The 16,522-nt window shown below is 36.5% G+C and overlaps 1 protein-coding gene across 1 annotated transcript in view; it reads left to right on the plus strand.

Moving 5' to 3' along the window:
• LOC149792295 (protein kinase C-binding protein NELL2a-like) overlaps window positions 1–16,522 on the plus strand; it is a 174,521-nt gene that overhangs the window by 60,904 nt on the left and 97,095 nt on the right. Inside the window, 1 exon segment of the mRNA XM_089970859.1 lies at window positions 5,491–5,764. Coding sequence (XP_089826985.1) covers window positions 5,491–5,764 — 274 coding nt within the window.

Genomic DNA, 16,522 nt, shown 5'->3' on the forward strand with positions numbered 1-16,522 from the left:
TTGTTGGTTTCGCCTTTTCCGTTATTTTTTAAGAGCAAATAGCGGTAACAGTTTAGTAAGTATAGACAATTTTAAATCATACACAAGGTGGAGAACAAACTGTGTTGTACTTATTAAATACCTTTTTTTATGCACACAGGTCTCTATTAAGTTTTGATGAAATAAAAGAAATAAAAATAGTTAGAGTGGTAGTGCTTGTTTGTCTTTCTCTCTCTCTCTCTCTCTCTCTCTCTCTCTCTCTCTCTCTCTGTAACAGCTTTTAGGGTAAGTATTTCCCACTCATTTCCTGTTGCTTTTCATTGTTTCTTTCCCATATTTATTTTCAGCATTCAGTATGCATGAAGGTGCGAATATTTGTGGTCATATAAAGGCTGCTTGGGATACACGCCATCTCCTTAGTATGTGATGCATGTGTACACACGAACAGTTGTCCTTTTTGTTGCCTAAGCATGGCGAAGAATGGGAGATGGCGGAAAGTCATTGAGCTTTGGGACTTGTTTCTTCATCTTCGTCACTGGAAGGCACCATTCATTCCCACGGAGGATATAGATCACTTCACACTTTTGGAAAGTCGCCTGTTCCCTTAAAGGAGGGGTCCACTGCTTTTTCTGGGATACGTAAATTGTTTGTTCTCGCATAGACGGGATGACTGAAAAACTGACACAAGTTGTCAGCTTGCGCAAAGGAGGGCTATTCGCCACTTCCTGGTGAACTGAAATAGTCACACCTTCCTGATGAGAAACGCGGTATTGCCGCTTTAGTAGGCCTATTTTTAAATCTAGGCGATTTCATTTGTCTGAATCGAATTTCAGATCAGAGGCTTCTCAATAAAATCTATCTTGGATGACAGGATAATGCCCAGTGATCCGATCACTGAACTCTATGCCGAGACCTTTCACCTCCATCAAGGGCCTCATTTGGTTCCACTTGTTCGTACGAGAAATAAGTGTACAGACGCAGGGTTTAGAGCTGCACCTCCTAGACGGATGATTACGTCGACATGGGTTTAGATTATCTGACCTATCTCACGAAAAAGCCACACCCTTCATTATCGCACATGCCATGGAGGGTTGTCAAGACAGTCTTGAAACGATGTTCCAACATAGAGTATATCAAAGTCAGACTGAATCAGTGACAGTAGATGGCTGTTGTCTGGTTATTTTTTTCCTGAGATATAATGAAACCCTCTGCTGTATCAAAAGTTCAGAAACTGTAAAGGGTCAAATACATCCCTTGCTTCCGTGGAAGAGTACAGTAGAGACAGTAAGAAATATTAAAAGCCCGTAATTTATTCCAGTGATCTACCTAACTTCAGAAAAGGTGGAAAGTATCGACTCATTATCCAACTTTCTAAGTTAAACAAGTTACTTATGGAAGAGTCTTTCAAGATGGAAATATCCGACTCAGAACTCGTTCAGTCGGAACTAATAGGCAATCTACTTAGATCTCCAGAATTCCTGTCTTCTCCTCTCCATCTTCCCAAACCACAGAAACTTCCTGTTCCTTTGTATGGGATCGGTGATTTTTCAACCTAGAACCCTTCCTTTCGGCCTAGACTCTCATCCCAGAGTCTTCATCGGGGCGATGAGTATAACAGCAGTCTCGTTTAAGGTCACTTGGGGTCTACATCTTCCATTACTTCGAGGACTAGTTGATACACAACACTCTCATGCATGTGCTTCTAACAGATGTGCCGTAATGTTGGGACACAGTGACATTGTTGGGAGCCAGTGTCTCATCTTGGCCTAGTTACGATCCAAACGAAGTCCGATCTAATCCTTTCTCATAATTTCATTTAAATGGGGATAACTATTCTCATCAGTCAAGAGACAGTCCATTTCCCTTCCTACAGAATCTCACAAATAATTTATGATAAGACTTCTTTGTCTTCTCGGATCTCCTTCTCTTCCCTGAGGACTCTGAACCTGGCAGCGGACTTCATTGCCTCTGCAAAGGCTTCTTATGTAGCCTCTGCAGTTCTTGCGACATCACTCCGCCTTCTTGTCGTTTTACCTTCGATGAATGACACAGGCATTTACATATTAGGCCCAATTATTTCAGCCCGGCAAGTTGATAAGCAATCTTCCGTTATTGTAGGCTACTGACCACAATCGCATGTTCGTTTTGACAGATTATATTAGGCCACCAACCTCCCATCTGGATCGCAAATTCAGCAATGCAATAATTGCAGCTATTGTACTACAGCCGTTTAAATGTAGATTTTGTGGGTGGTGGGTGGTGGTGGTGGGTGTAAAAGAAATTTTACTTATATAATACTTACCTTCTATTATTGTCTGATTCCCATCATCCCTATTGTCTCTAATATCATTTTATTTTCGTTCCAAGTTTTAGAAGTCCAAAATTCATAACGACAGAAGTTGACTGAGGTATCAGACAGGAATCAGATTGTTTTTTCTTTACTCAGGTCCTCCAATTAGTAAGGAATAATCACCATCGACTGGGGACTAGCGACATGAGAAAGATATAGCAACGCAATAATAACAGGAAAGTATTATATTATTAAAATTAGTTTACTCCCCGTCCATATTGTTTTATTGCTTTACTAAGCCATTAGTTAATTGCATATAATGGAATCTTTCACCTGCACCATGTTTTCACAATAAACAGTTTAGGACTGGACTGCTTCATATCAAGTTATACCACACTGTATCATATCAAGTTATACCACACTGGATAATATCAAGTTATACCACACTGGATCATAGCAAGTTATACCTTTAGTTTCGGCCGCTACATAATTTTGGTATCAGACATTGCTTGGTTTAAAAAAAAAACATGAAAAAACGACAAAAGTCACTCCAAATTTTTTATTTTTATCCCGCACTGTTATGTTGACGTGACTTTGTCTGAGCCCGATATCTGTTGGAAAAATTGTACCCCATCCCAATAAAGTATCACTCACTGTTATATTTACGACGATTTGAATTATTCGGGCTTGCAGTATTTCATTTGCAGGTGTTGTACACCAACCCACCGAATTCCTATTGAATGCCTTTTCTTCTAACTTTGGTTTTTCAATATACGTTCCTGTGTGAAAGGCCCTGCCGAGAACATTTTGATTAGCGTAGTCCTTTGCGATGTATCATTCCTAACAGCACCAGTTCTCTCAAGTTTAAATGTCATGAAACATATGCGTGTGATCTGTTTTGATGTAGAAATATTTTTAAAAGGGTAAAGCTTTAACTTAATTAAAACTACTTTCTAATTTTGGGAGCTGAGTGGTGTGACAGTGCACTTATTCAATAAATTGAACTATTTTATAGGCAGTGTTCTTGTAAGGGACGTAGATGGAGATATATTATGATATATCCCACACCTGTTATGGTCCTTTGGTTATCGTTATCTAGGAGATGATCAACCACGGTTATTGCCAGGATCGAGTAATTAATAACATAACGTGAAATTAATGGACAGAATGACAGAGATCTGAGCAAAGATATAGAATAGAACAACACGAATCCACATATGTACAATATAACAGTTTAATCAATTACATTAACGAAATGAACATGAGATTGGAATGATAGACCTTCACTCAGAAAGAGAATTACAAAATTTATGCGAAATGCAGTTAGCCATTCTGTTATCCGATCAAACAAATTTTGTCATAGAATCGAGTGACTGATCGAACTTAAATTGCTGGCATATCAGTATAACCTGATTTCTTCCTGTACTTTCCTAATCTCTGTTGGTGACAGGTCAGCGCTGCCGTATATCTTCTCTGTCTCTCTGTCTCTGTCTCTCTCTCTCTCCAACCTCTTAGGGTCATCAACCGTAACTTGGCTATGTGCTGTATGTTCCCACTACGTGGTGCACAGGTATGGAACTATTTCTCGTTGTGCTTTTCCGAGGCTCGCTCTCTTTTCTGTGAAGCTGAAGCTGTCTCTCTGGTTCTGTGCCTCTAAAATTCTTCCAGACCTATGACTTTTGCATAATTTATCTAACGAGAAAAATACTTTTTGCTGATCTCGGAGTCCCTCAGACTGCCTTTCTGGCAGAATAACTTGGACTGACTAATCTCGTGAGGGAGATTACTTAAACCCTGGATTTTGTCTAGGAACACACACACACACACACACACACACACACACACACACACACTCGCTTAGCGTAGTCGGTCAGGATTAACTTTCTCTCTCTGCCAAAATGTTAACACTCCCATCGAAGTCGGAATAATTATCTCTAGTCCGTCTTTATTAATAACTATTCTGGAAAATATCATTTTATGACACCTATTTCAGATGGCCCAAGATTTTACAAAACATTTCTCTGGCTTGTTTCAACCCTGAATTCCTCCTCTTAATCATACAATGACATATCCGTCGGAGAGTTATCCTAGCGGGTCTAAATTTAAATTCACTTATGCCCCAATCGGAGCATATTCCATCCTTCTCAGTCACCAATTTATTGCGAGCTCATCCTATACGTCAGTCATAATGTTTCCGTGTTACGCTGACCACAACAGAATGTACTGCGAAAATATTTACAAACTTTTGCACCATTCCAGTTCTCGTTCATTGTAGTAATGGTAAAGACAGTTATATTTCACGCTTGGACAACACGAGCTCTTGATGTTTTCTTTCATTGCAATATTTTATTACGTCAGTAAAGGCTTGTCATTGACGAATTTCTATAACGATCTTGTTCATGTAAAAAAAATTAAAAAGAAATGCATAAATGCATCGATGTTCCGAGCTTCAGATCACAAAGATCCAGCAAATGTCAAAAGATCCAAGATCGTAAGACCATTTCTGAAGATTGCTTTTATTACCTTGATAACACATTTGACATTTTTCATGAAAATGTTTATCTTTGTTTTCTTTTCCAAAATTACAGTGCTTACAATATTTAGATACACTGTATACACTCTTATAAGTCGGGTCAAATGGCAAATAACAAAGATGATCTGCCGAGGCATAATGTGCCTGCAGATCAGTGTCTGTGTTGTTTGTTTGTTTTTACTGATTACCGGCTTAACCAATTTTACTAACCCAGATCAGCCATCGCATTATGCGATGACATATTTGGGTCTGTGCTGTGTGAAGTTGAACTCGTCTTATAAGCGAGTACATTCGGTAAATATTTTCAGATGTACAGACAACATATGTATTAAAATCAAAAGGTTATATCAATTTTACGTTTAGGATGGTACCGACTCTACTCGATTATAAGTCGAATCAAACTGCAATAACAAAGTTTCTGATCTGCGGTAGCATAATCGCCTGCCCGTCGGGGTCTGCGTTGTTTGTTCTATTGATTACTTCTAACAAACTGCACAGACCCAAAATGCGCCCGCAGATCTGATGCGCCCGTAGATCTGAGCCTGTGCAGTTTGCAGTTGTATCCGTCTTATAAGCGAGAATACACATTAGTTTAATATGCTCACATGAGAAGTATCACACTTTGGTTAGAAACAACAGTTTTGTCTATATGTATGTCTGTATACATATATCACTTTAATTGTTTCAGGTTTTTGGAACTGGAGAGCAGTGGAAGGAGAGATGAAATTAGGTTCCATTATACACATGACCAACAAATCCATGTTGAAACATTCCCATATAGACTTGCAGATAACAGGTGGCACCAGGTGGCATTGACTTTGAGTGGAAGTCACATAACATTATTTGTAAACTGTAGCAAAATATACGAACGTGTGATAAAAAATGTAGATAGGGACTTTACGGCAGGAAGTTACTTGTCACTGTTTGTTGGTCAAAGGAATAAACAAAGTGGACAATTTAGGGTAAGTACATTAAACTTAAGTTTCCCATCAATTCTTGCTTCTCTATTTTCAGAGCTGTAATGCCATGAACAATGTATTTAGTGAACGTGATACTGGAGTCGACATCACAGATTCAATTTCCATTAGAAGTTATCAATCTTTCTACTATGCACCTATCATGTCTTCTCGATCGATCGATCTATCTATATAATACACACAAACAGATATATATATATATATATATATATATATATATATATATATATATATATATATATATATATATATATATATATATATATCTGTGCCGCTGCGCATTTAGAGTTCCAGCCAACCATCCAGCTATAAAGCCCTATATGAGTTCCCTATGCATGCAAGCTAGCCTTTACATTTGGGATTTCTCTACTGTTTTCGGTTCATTAGATTGTAGGTCTACGCTGTGTACCAAATTGAGACTCTATGACTATTGTGCTGTGTTTGAAAATCACTATAACGATGTGGTCTGAACAGTTTTTAACTTGGATTTTACAAGACTATTTAGTGTCAGCTTAAAGACTCATAGGAAGTGATGTAATCAAGAATTCCAAGATGAAGAAATAGTAGGAATACTGTATTATTTGTATTCAGTATTTTGCATCATTATTAGCTCATTATATCACATGTATACGCCTTCTATTGAGAGTTTCTTCTTGTACACACACACACACACACATATATATATATATATATATATATATATATATATATATATATATATATATATATATATATATATATATATATATATATATAAAAGCTCCAGATTAATCAATAACAGAGTGCTCTCCGAAAATCTAACCCTGTCATTTTCATATCCTTCCATAAATTAAATAAAAACAATCTACATGTCATTTTCATCGTCATATGCTGGTCATTTCCTGGTCAAAGAAGATCAAGGAAGAAATACTTTGGCCTGATATTGTCTTTGGATATATTAAAAGTGAATATTCGTAAATAATAATAATAATAATAATAATATATGGCTAAAGACATTGGAAATATGGAAATAACATTGATGGAAACTATGGACTTTAGAATATATATTTTGAAATGGAAAGTATTATCGAATTGACACAAGCTTTGTGCAAAAACAAGCATTCACACAACAAATTGAAGCAATTGGGATAATGGTCAAATGATTTTTTTGTAGTTAATTATTGTATCATTTATCAGTCATAATTGTATTTTTGTTATCTTCCAAATGTAAAAATCATAGTCCAAATATACTAATTTCATATCCTGTCTAAATTTCTAATTTGTATAAATTATTTGTGCCAGGAAGTTAAATAATATCACTCTTCAACAGGTTATAATTTTTTATACCATTTCTGGAGTCTCTACATTGCAATTGAAATAAAGATGGAACTGTCAATGTCATATGTGATATTGTAAAGTTCCTTAAATCTAATTATTCGATTCACAACAAAAAAGAAAATTGTGAAGACAGGAAATATTGTACAAGAATTACAGAGACATGATGCTGGATAATACAAATAGAAGAAAAGAAATTTGTTTCGTTGCCATTTTTCTTTCAGTACGTTTTCATCATATGATGACTTCCAGATTTGTAAAGTGGTATGTGATGATCGCTTAAACGAAACAGTCTATAGTTTCAAACAGCTCACACAAATCAACATGGAACCTGCTTCAAAAATTAGCATCTATTGATATTTGAAGTTTGGGTCTACATGAAGTTTTACGACTCCATTGTCTTAAACTAAGTAGCAGAAAAAGGGACAGCAACAAATTTAGTAAAATAAAAAAATAAAAATGTACTTCTCTAACTTACAAAGTGAAAACTTAAGAAGAACTTAAAGTATTGTGAATTAAATCCAAAATAATACTAAAGGTTTTCTTACAAGTACTAACGTAGAGAATGTTCCCAATTAATTCCAATCATATTCAGTGTGCTGACGTACCAATGTTCTTACGGTATCACAATGATATAATCTAGGATGTCTTTAAATGAATTCACAACAATTCCAAAATGTCAATGAGTACTATGTAATTTCAGCAGATAATTAACTAATTTATCTCATCAGAACGCAGATATAAACTCTGATCATAGAATCCCAAAGACTGATATTAAAAAGAGGAATAAAACCTTTGTTTACAACACATATATATATATTATTTCACTGTACACAAAAGACAATGCAATTTCCCAGGGAAAGCCCAGGTTTTGAACTCAAATCGAAGTAAGCATCTTTTTACAAATAATATGACCAAGATCTTCCAGAGGAATTCAGAAGTCGTGATTCCTTTTGTTTTCAATACTTCAAATAGGAGAAGCATTGGTTTGCTGACCCCTTTAACTGGAATCCCTTTGAAACAAGGAGAGAATGGTGCCTAAATGTTCCTTTACAATTCCAGTATTTATTAGAAGAAACACTACTACTCAAAACTGGCCTCTTTATATTGTCATTTTGAGTCATCACTGAACGTTAACAGAAATTGCAGTGGTCTCGTACAAGATATTATGCCAGACCAGTTGTTCATCAACTACCGTGACAACACATCAGCTTCCAGTATAAGCCAAAGTCTGTGAAATGAACACGGACGTCTCAAGAAAGCCTCATCCAGAAATTTGTCAGTTTCAAACCATACCCCAGGAGTCGGCAACCCATAGCACGAGTGCCATAAGGTAGCACGAGTGCCATAAGGTGGCACGTCAAGAGGATTTGTGTGGCACGCAAAGTGCAGCCAAACATTTCGATTTTAACAGTGTTGCCCTCTTACTGATGACACGCGCTCGTTCATTTTTTAATTAATCCGGAAAAAAGTGGCACGCTATGTAAATAGGTTTCCGACCCCTACCATCCCCACTATTCTAGGTTAAAGCAAGCGACGTCACGTCGTCTATTGAATATTTGGTTAGTCGCAGAGACTGCCATCTTGTCTGTTGCAAGGTCAGTCTTCAGTAGCTCATCGTGAAAAGATTACCTCAACCAGGAGAAAGAAAACATATCAACTTTTCACACGGCCCATCACTATTAAAGGCATTCCAAACGATTAAATGATGTATTGTCATTGTATCTTCACCGTGGGAAGAAAAAAGATTGATCATGCAAGGATTAACCCCGACTAAAAACAGATCTGGAACGGTTGACACTAAAGAGGACTTCAGACAAAGCTTGTGCTTTTGCACGTTTTGAGAAGCAAGCCACGTGCGACTAGATAAATCTGATTCAGTTTGGATCTCTACTGCCCTAGGTGAAGATCCTATGCGAAGATCTGACAGTCACCACTTAGGGGTTATGTTGTGGTGAGTTTGGAATTAGCCAATGGAAATGCAGCTTTTAAAAAAATGAAAGTGAATCAAATTATTTGGCATACATTGATGTTCTTCATTCACCCTACTCAGTCTTCCAAACGCGAAGAACTAATGCTTAATCTAAGTGGCGGATAAAATTAGTGATTATGGTAGGACAGTGAAGATCTGATTTCAGTCGGATTGGGACTAGATATACGTCATTACACCCTTCGCAAATGTTTGAGAAACCGGCTTCGATGAAAAAAAAATCAGAATTTCAGCAAGTAAACTTGGATCTAGACAAAAGCTTTTTATCCATGGCCTTTCATGATACGGAGGAAGTGGACATTGTCAAGAACAGTGTCAAAGAATTCGTCAATAATAATGTCACAAAGAAATAGTGAATGACGGTGTCAAAGAAGAAAACTTCTCGGTGAACGTCTTCAATGAAGAAGGGGTGAGGGTATTTCAGGATATTACCTAAATTGCAACAGCTGAATGCAATACACTTACACGAATAAGCTGTAGATATTGCAAACATTCAGTATGATCCAGATGTATCACTTGATTTGTTACCTTACATTGATGTCAGTGATAAAGATAAAACCCATTAATGGAGAGGAAAATAAAGATGAAGAAGAATAGGAGGAGCAGAGGAAAGAATATTCAAATATAAATATAAAAGAAGACAATGATGACAATGTTATTCTCCACGATGCTCACGTCCTTATCGATGAAATACAGGTACCATGAAACTAATCTGCAGTACTGACAGTAGCATAGACAAGTGTCAAGATCAAAAGGATCCACTCGCATGCCGCCATCCTACACGTATCAGTGATTGACATGGTGATATTACCACATTAAAAGTGTCATTTGTGAAGGCTGTACTGAGTAAAAAGAAAATGTTTTGTTTGCACCCGACTAAATGATTGCAAGAAAATTTAAAGTTTATTGATGAGAAAATAAAATATACAATATCTTCCAGAATTTCAAGTACAGCATTTGAGCAGTCTAAAATCATGCATTTAGTGTCAGCCTATTGAACATCAGGTTGACATTGTACTAAAATATGAGATTATGATGTTAATAGAGACAGTGAATTATTAACTATTTATCACATAGTCGGTACACTTGGCTTATAGTGCGCGCAGTTTCGTAAGATTTGATGCTTTATGTGATTCTGATTGGTCCAAATAAGCCAATGAAAATAGTGTGCAGTATTCTCTTTATTGATTGCTTGCGATCGTGGGAAAACGTTTGTAACCCCGCTTTCTGGAATTTTTTGTTTTCAGTGACCAATTTTGGCCGCCTTTTTCGAATCTACTCGCAAAAAGAAATTGTCTTGTCTGTTTCAATATGGCTAATTTGCCCCCACAGGGCTTTGTTATGTCATGTTTAACATATCATAACAGGAAAAATGGCTAAAACCACAGGACAAAAACAATAACAACAAGTAAAACTACGGGTATTGCTTGTGTTGGGTGGGGGTTGCGGGAGGCTGTATATCTGTAGTATGGAATCCACCCTATATACAAGCGTGGTTTAAATGTTAACTTGCAGAAGTAAATAGAAAATCCTCTGTTCACAAAATAATGTGGACATAAACTGGTCTCCTAACTGACAGAAGTTTATCCAACCACTGCATATTTACGCGGTAAATATGTGATGCAATTCCGAGTCAAAAATGAAATTTGTTTGTATATTCTGTAGTCTACTGTTCCAAACTGCAAATATCTGGTCACACATACATTACAGTAAATATTGGAATGTCAGCATCCAGTAAATTTTATTTCACATGAATATAGCTACAATGTAATGTTTAGTTGTAAAAGTGACACTTGAGGTTACGTAAACATGGATTCTCTACTGTAATCTAATGGGTAATGCATCAAACAATGAGGCATCACTCGCATTCTGTGTTGAAAATGATTTTGTCTGTGTAAAATGTTCTGTTTATTCGGAAGGACGCTTGTTCTTTGATTTACAGTTTGTAAGAAAGTATAATCGACTTTTAAACGTCAATACTAGTTCAACTTTGGTTGGGACTAAATTGTTACGAACAATATGTGAAAGGTGCAACGTCTGTCAGAATGAACGAAATTATCCGTTCATTTTTCCATCTAAATAATTTCCAATGAAATAAAAACTATGTGATAAAAAGAATCTCGTTGAATAATATCAAGCTTTTGCTCGCCAAGGCTTGCAAAAACTTGACATTGTTCAACTCGTTTCATAAATTCAATATTAAATCATTACCCATTTGAGATCCTGTACTGAGAACATCAAAACAGCAACATAAAACATTTGGCGATTGTCAACAGCGTTTAGCCTTTACGCATCTCGGTTCTCGTTACGTTCCTTGTTTTGCGACCACATTCCTAGGCAGAAGAGCTGAGAAACATTATGTGCCAACAGGAGCTTTCTGTTAGCCATCTTGATGTTGTTGTTGTTGTTTTGGGGCTTAACGCCATTTTTCAGCACACGATAGGCTATACATGGCGGCCAGTATTAATGGTGGAGGAAGAACCCGGGAAAACCCTGGAAAGAACCACCGACCCACGAGAAGCTACTGGCAAGCTTTCTCACATATCCACATTGGCTGAATCCTAGACTCGAACCGCCGCAGACAGAGGTGAGATGGCAGTGATCCGTAACGGAGAACGCTTGAGACCACTCGGCCACTCGGGGCCCCGTTAGCCATCTTGAAGCGATAGGGGAACGTAATAAGCAATGTAATAATAAATACGTCCACAGTAGACTAGCAGATACAAGTGCATACAGTAATCAAGGAGGTCATCTCATGAGAAGATGTATCGGAGATTTTTCAAGATGAGACAAGGGCGAGGAAATAGCATCCAAAATATACGTAAGGTAAATGGGAATACATGCTAATGATAATGACTTGAATCATGCTGTACGAACGGTTGGTCTGTTGCATCGATGGGGAGAAAGGCTGATGATAATGACTTGGATTATACTGTAAGAACGGTTGGTTATTACATCGAAAGGTAGATGGGGAGAAAGGCTAGCGATAATGACTTAGATTATACTATAAGAACAGTTGGTATGTTGCATCGAAAGGTACATGGGCTGGAAGGCTAATGATAATGACTTGAATTATACTGTAAGAATGGTTGGTATGTTACATCGAACGGTATATGGGAAGAAAGGCTAATGATAATGACTTCGATTATACTGTAAGAACGGTTGGTATGTTACATCGAAAGGTACACTGGGAGAAATGACTTGGATTATACAGTAAGATCGGTTTTCTGTAACATCTAAAGGTACATGGGGAGAAAGGCTAGTAATAATGACTTGAATCATACTGTAAGAACAGTTGGTCTGTTACATCGAACAAAAGGTATATCATTAAAGGTTGACACCATTACAAGAAATGCATATCACGAAGAAATCCAGATGTGCATCAAGATATATTAGACTCAGACACAGAAGAGATAAGAAAACTCGTGCTTCACAGATATGCAGCTAGAGAGGGCCTAGTATGTATGACACTTAGTGATTGTAGTAACATTGAATCGATAAACAGATCCGAGCATGTCATTAACAGAATAAAAGGATTGAAAGGGTCAGCAATCAAGCGGGCTAAAGATGCATAAAAAAATAAATCATGCAAGAGCAGGAAAGAGTAAAGCAAAGAGAAAAGAAAAAGGAAGGTGAAGACGAGGAGGACTATTGCGGACTGTGTAAACTCTTACATGAATACTTTCCAATCAATTTTAAAGCCAGACGGGACAACATTTTCCACCAGTAAATAAGCTGGTGTGAAAAGAGTTCTTCTCGAGTTCATCGAGACAATATCTCATTCTGGAGCTGCAAGCGAGCGAAACGAAGATTCACAAAATCTGTGTCCAATTGAAAAGAAACAAGACTGGTACCTTTACAAGCCCTGTTTATGTTTGGATACAGAAACAAAAAGCCTGACAAAATACAGTTCCGACATTCACAGACATAGATGTCCACAGAAAGTGCACTGATGGAGTTAGGGGCCTAAGTCAATTCCAAATAGATTATTTCTTTACCAGTATAAGAGATTCATATGTAAAAATGATTGCACAGAAAAATATTAAAACAATTCACAAGAAAATACCGGACCTCATCAGCGGGTTGGGTGGGTTTCGAGTATTTTCGAGGAAAGTCAGACCTTTTTTGAAATTTTTAAGCACCCCCCGACCCCCCCCCCCCATTTGACCCTGAAAAAGTGCCTTCTATGTTAGAGTTTCTAAAAGTATGCTGTATTCATTTGGTTTCAAATGCATATCCTTGGAAATTACAAATGAATGTGGGTTCATCATTATTTGAGATGACACCTTCGAAAGGTGGGATATAACATTTATATGGACTGTTTATAAAACCATTTAAAATGTTATGTTGTGGCTAGAAACTACATCAAGTAATACGCCAGATTAGAAGATTGGAATGCATTAAAACAACACTCATTATTAAGTTAAAATCGTCTGCATCAAGTGTGTGTCGTAAGGTCATTAAGTTACAATGACCTGCATCAAGTGTGGTTCGTAAGGTCATTAAGTTACAATCACCTGCATCAAGTGTGTCGTAAGGTCATTAAGCTACAATCGCTTACATCAAGTGTGTGTCTTAAGGCCATTAAGTTACCATCTCCTGCATCAAGTGTGTTTCGTAAGGTCATTAAGTTACAATCACCATTATTGTATGTGGTTCGTAAGGTCATTAAGTTACAGTCACCTGCACCAATTATGTGTCGTAAGGTCATTAAGCTGCAATCGCCTACATCAAGTGTGTCGTAAGGTCATTAAGTTACAATCATTTTTGTCAAGTTTAACATCGATAGGATGATATTGTCCTATTTAAAAGATATAGAAATTGTAAGGAAATTAATAATTTATATAGCCATACTGTTATTCAGATCACATTAAATTAAGCTAAGTACTCATTTAATCACATTGTATACTGATCTGTATTTATACAACCTTAACTTTTAATAATAATCGAGACTGTGAACATGAACTGATTGTTGTAGTACGCATCTCTTGTCTTAAACTGACCGAGTATAGAGAGCTTGTGGAAAAGTGTTGTTCCTTAGTTTCAAATGATAATCAGTTTTATGGCTATTGATGATAAGGCAGTATACACATTTGTATGGCTATTGATGATAAGGCAGTATACACATTTGTATGGCTATTGATGATAAGGCAGTATACACATTTGTATGGCTATTGATGATAAGACAGTATACACATTTTTATGGCTATTGATGATAAGGCAGTATAAACATTCTGTGTTCTGTATCAGGATCTATGAAAGAAGTTATTAACCAATTATCTTCGTCAAGTCAGGAGATTAATTGTTGCAGGGATTGATGGAATGTCAGGAGACTAAGTGTTGTAGGGATTGATGGCTGATAGCATCTTTTCGTTTCTCTCCTCCCTTTCTTTCGAACATGTACATATCTGTCATTTTTGGTGTCAATTAAGAATATATCATGTATTCTTCTTGATAGACAGTATGCACTGTTCGAAACAAAAAAAGACCATACTGATGGAGCGACACTATCTTCATCCAGTCTGTTATCTTGTAAGATAAGTTCGTTTTAAGTCTTCTGGTAGTAAAAAGGACAATGTCTATCTATCTATCTGTCTATCTATCTATCTATCTATCTATCTATCCAATCATCCATCTATATATATATATATATATATATATATATATATATATATATATATATATATATATATATATATATATGTGTGTGTGTGTGTGTGTGTGTGTGTGTGTGTGTGTGCTGATTTTACCATTATATAACTACGCTTAATTAGCATAGCATCGGGATCATCGATGGGATTTCAGCATGAAGAGAGAGAGAGAGAGAGAGAGAGAGAGAGAGAGAGATTGTGATGTGTATGTTCTTGAGAAAGTACGAGTTTACTTGCTGTGACCACGTTTTCTTGAGGACGCGTATAGAGAATAGGCCTCAATGATTCCAATCCAGAATCTGCATATATTACAAGCCCAGGCTTGTGTATTTGTGTTATGTAGAATTTAAGATTATGTTTGTAATACATTTGATTGTACTATGAGATTATTGTTACGGTCAAGTTCGCCATCCGCCGAATGAGTGGTAAATACTTATAAAAATGTCAGGTACTGAAAATGGTCTATTATCTTTAGCTAATACTATGTTCAGCTAGTGTCATGGCGAACTCCATTGATGACGTTCACAAGTACTGAGGGTTGATATGTTGGTCCCTATAACATGTTTGTGTTCTAGCATTGTAATTATTTGTGTATTCTAACAGTGTAATGTTCATATGTGCATTGTAATGTTAGTATGTTCTAGAATTGTAATGTTCGTGTGTTCTAGCATTGTAATATTCGTATGTTCTAGCATTGTAATGTTTACGTTTTCTAGCATTGTAATTATTTGTGTTCTAGCATTGTAATTATTTGTGTGTTCTAGCATTGTAATGTTCGTGTGTTCTAGCATTGTAATGTTCGTACGTTCTAACATTGTAATGTTCATATGTTCAATCACTGTATTGTTAGTATGTTCTAGAATTGAAATGTTCGTGTGTTCTAGCATTGTAATATTCGTATGTTCTAGCATTGTAATGTTTATGTGTTCTAGCATTGTAATTATTTGTGTGTTCTAGCATTGTAATTATTTGTGTGTTCTAGCATTGTAATGTTCGTGTGTTCTAGCATTGTAATGTTCGTATGTTCTAACATTGTAATGTTCATATGGTCAAGCATTGTAATGTTCGTATGTTCTAGCATTGTACTATTTATGTGTTCTAGCATTGTAATTATTTGTGTGTTCTAGCATTGTAATTATTTGTGTGTTCTAGCATTGTAATGTTCGTGTGTTCTAGCATTGTAATGTTCGTATGTTCTAACATTGTAATGTTCATTTGTTCAAGCATTGTAATGTTCGTATGTTCTAGAATTGTAATGTTCGTGTGTTCTAGCATTGTAATATTCGTATGTTCTAGCATTGTAATATTCGTGTGTTCTAGCATTGTAAGGTTCGTGTGTTCTAGCATTGTAATGTTGATGTGTTCAAGCATTATAATGTTCATGTAATCAAGCATTATAATGTTTGCGTGTTCTAGCATTGTAATGTTCGTGTGCTTTAGCATTGGAATGTTCGTGTGTGCTAGTTAGTTAGTTAGTTGGCATCCGTTAGTCTCGAGAGACGATGGAACTGCGCCCATGAGAGATATCCCGGTTGGTGGTTGTTCATGAGAGATGCGCCCATGAGAGATGTCCCAGTTGGTGGTCATGTGTTCAATCATTATAATGTTTGCATGTTCTAGCATTGTAATATTCGTGTGTTCTATCATTGAAACTTGTTGTGTGTTCAAGCATTGTAATGTTTGTGTATTCTAGCATTGTAATGTTCATATGTTCAAGCATTATAAAGTTCATGTGTTATAGCATTGTAATGTTCTTGTGTTCTAGCATTGTAATGTTCATGTATTCAA

Source organism: Sinohyriopsis cumingii, chromosome 9 (assembly GCF_028554795.1).
Source record: "Sinohyriopsis cumingii isolate HCF-2022 chromosome 9, ASM2855479v2, whole genome shotgun sequence".
Classification (NCBI taxonomy): Eukaryota; Metazoa; Mollusca; class Bivalvia; order Unionida; family Unionidae; genus Sinohyriopsis; species Sinohyriopsis cumingii.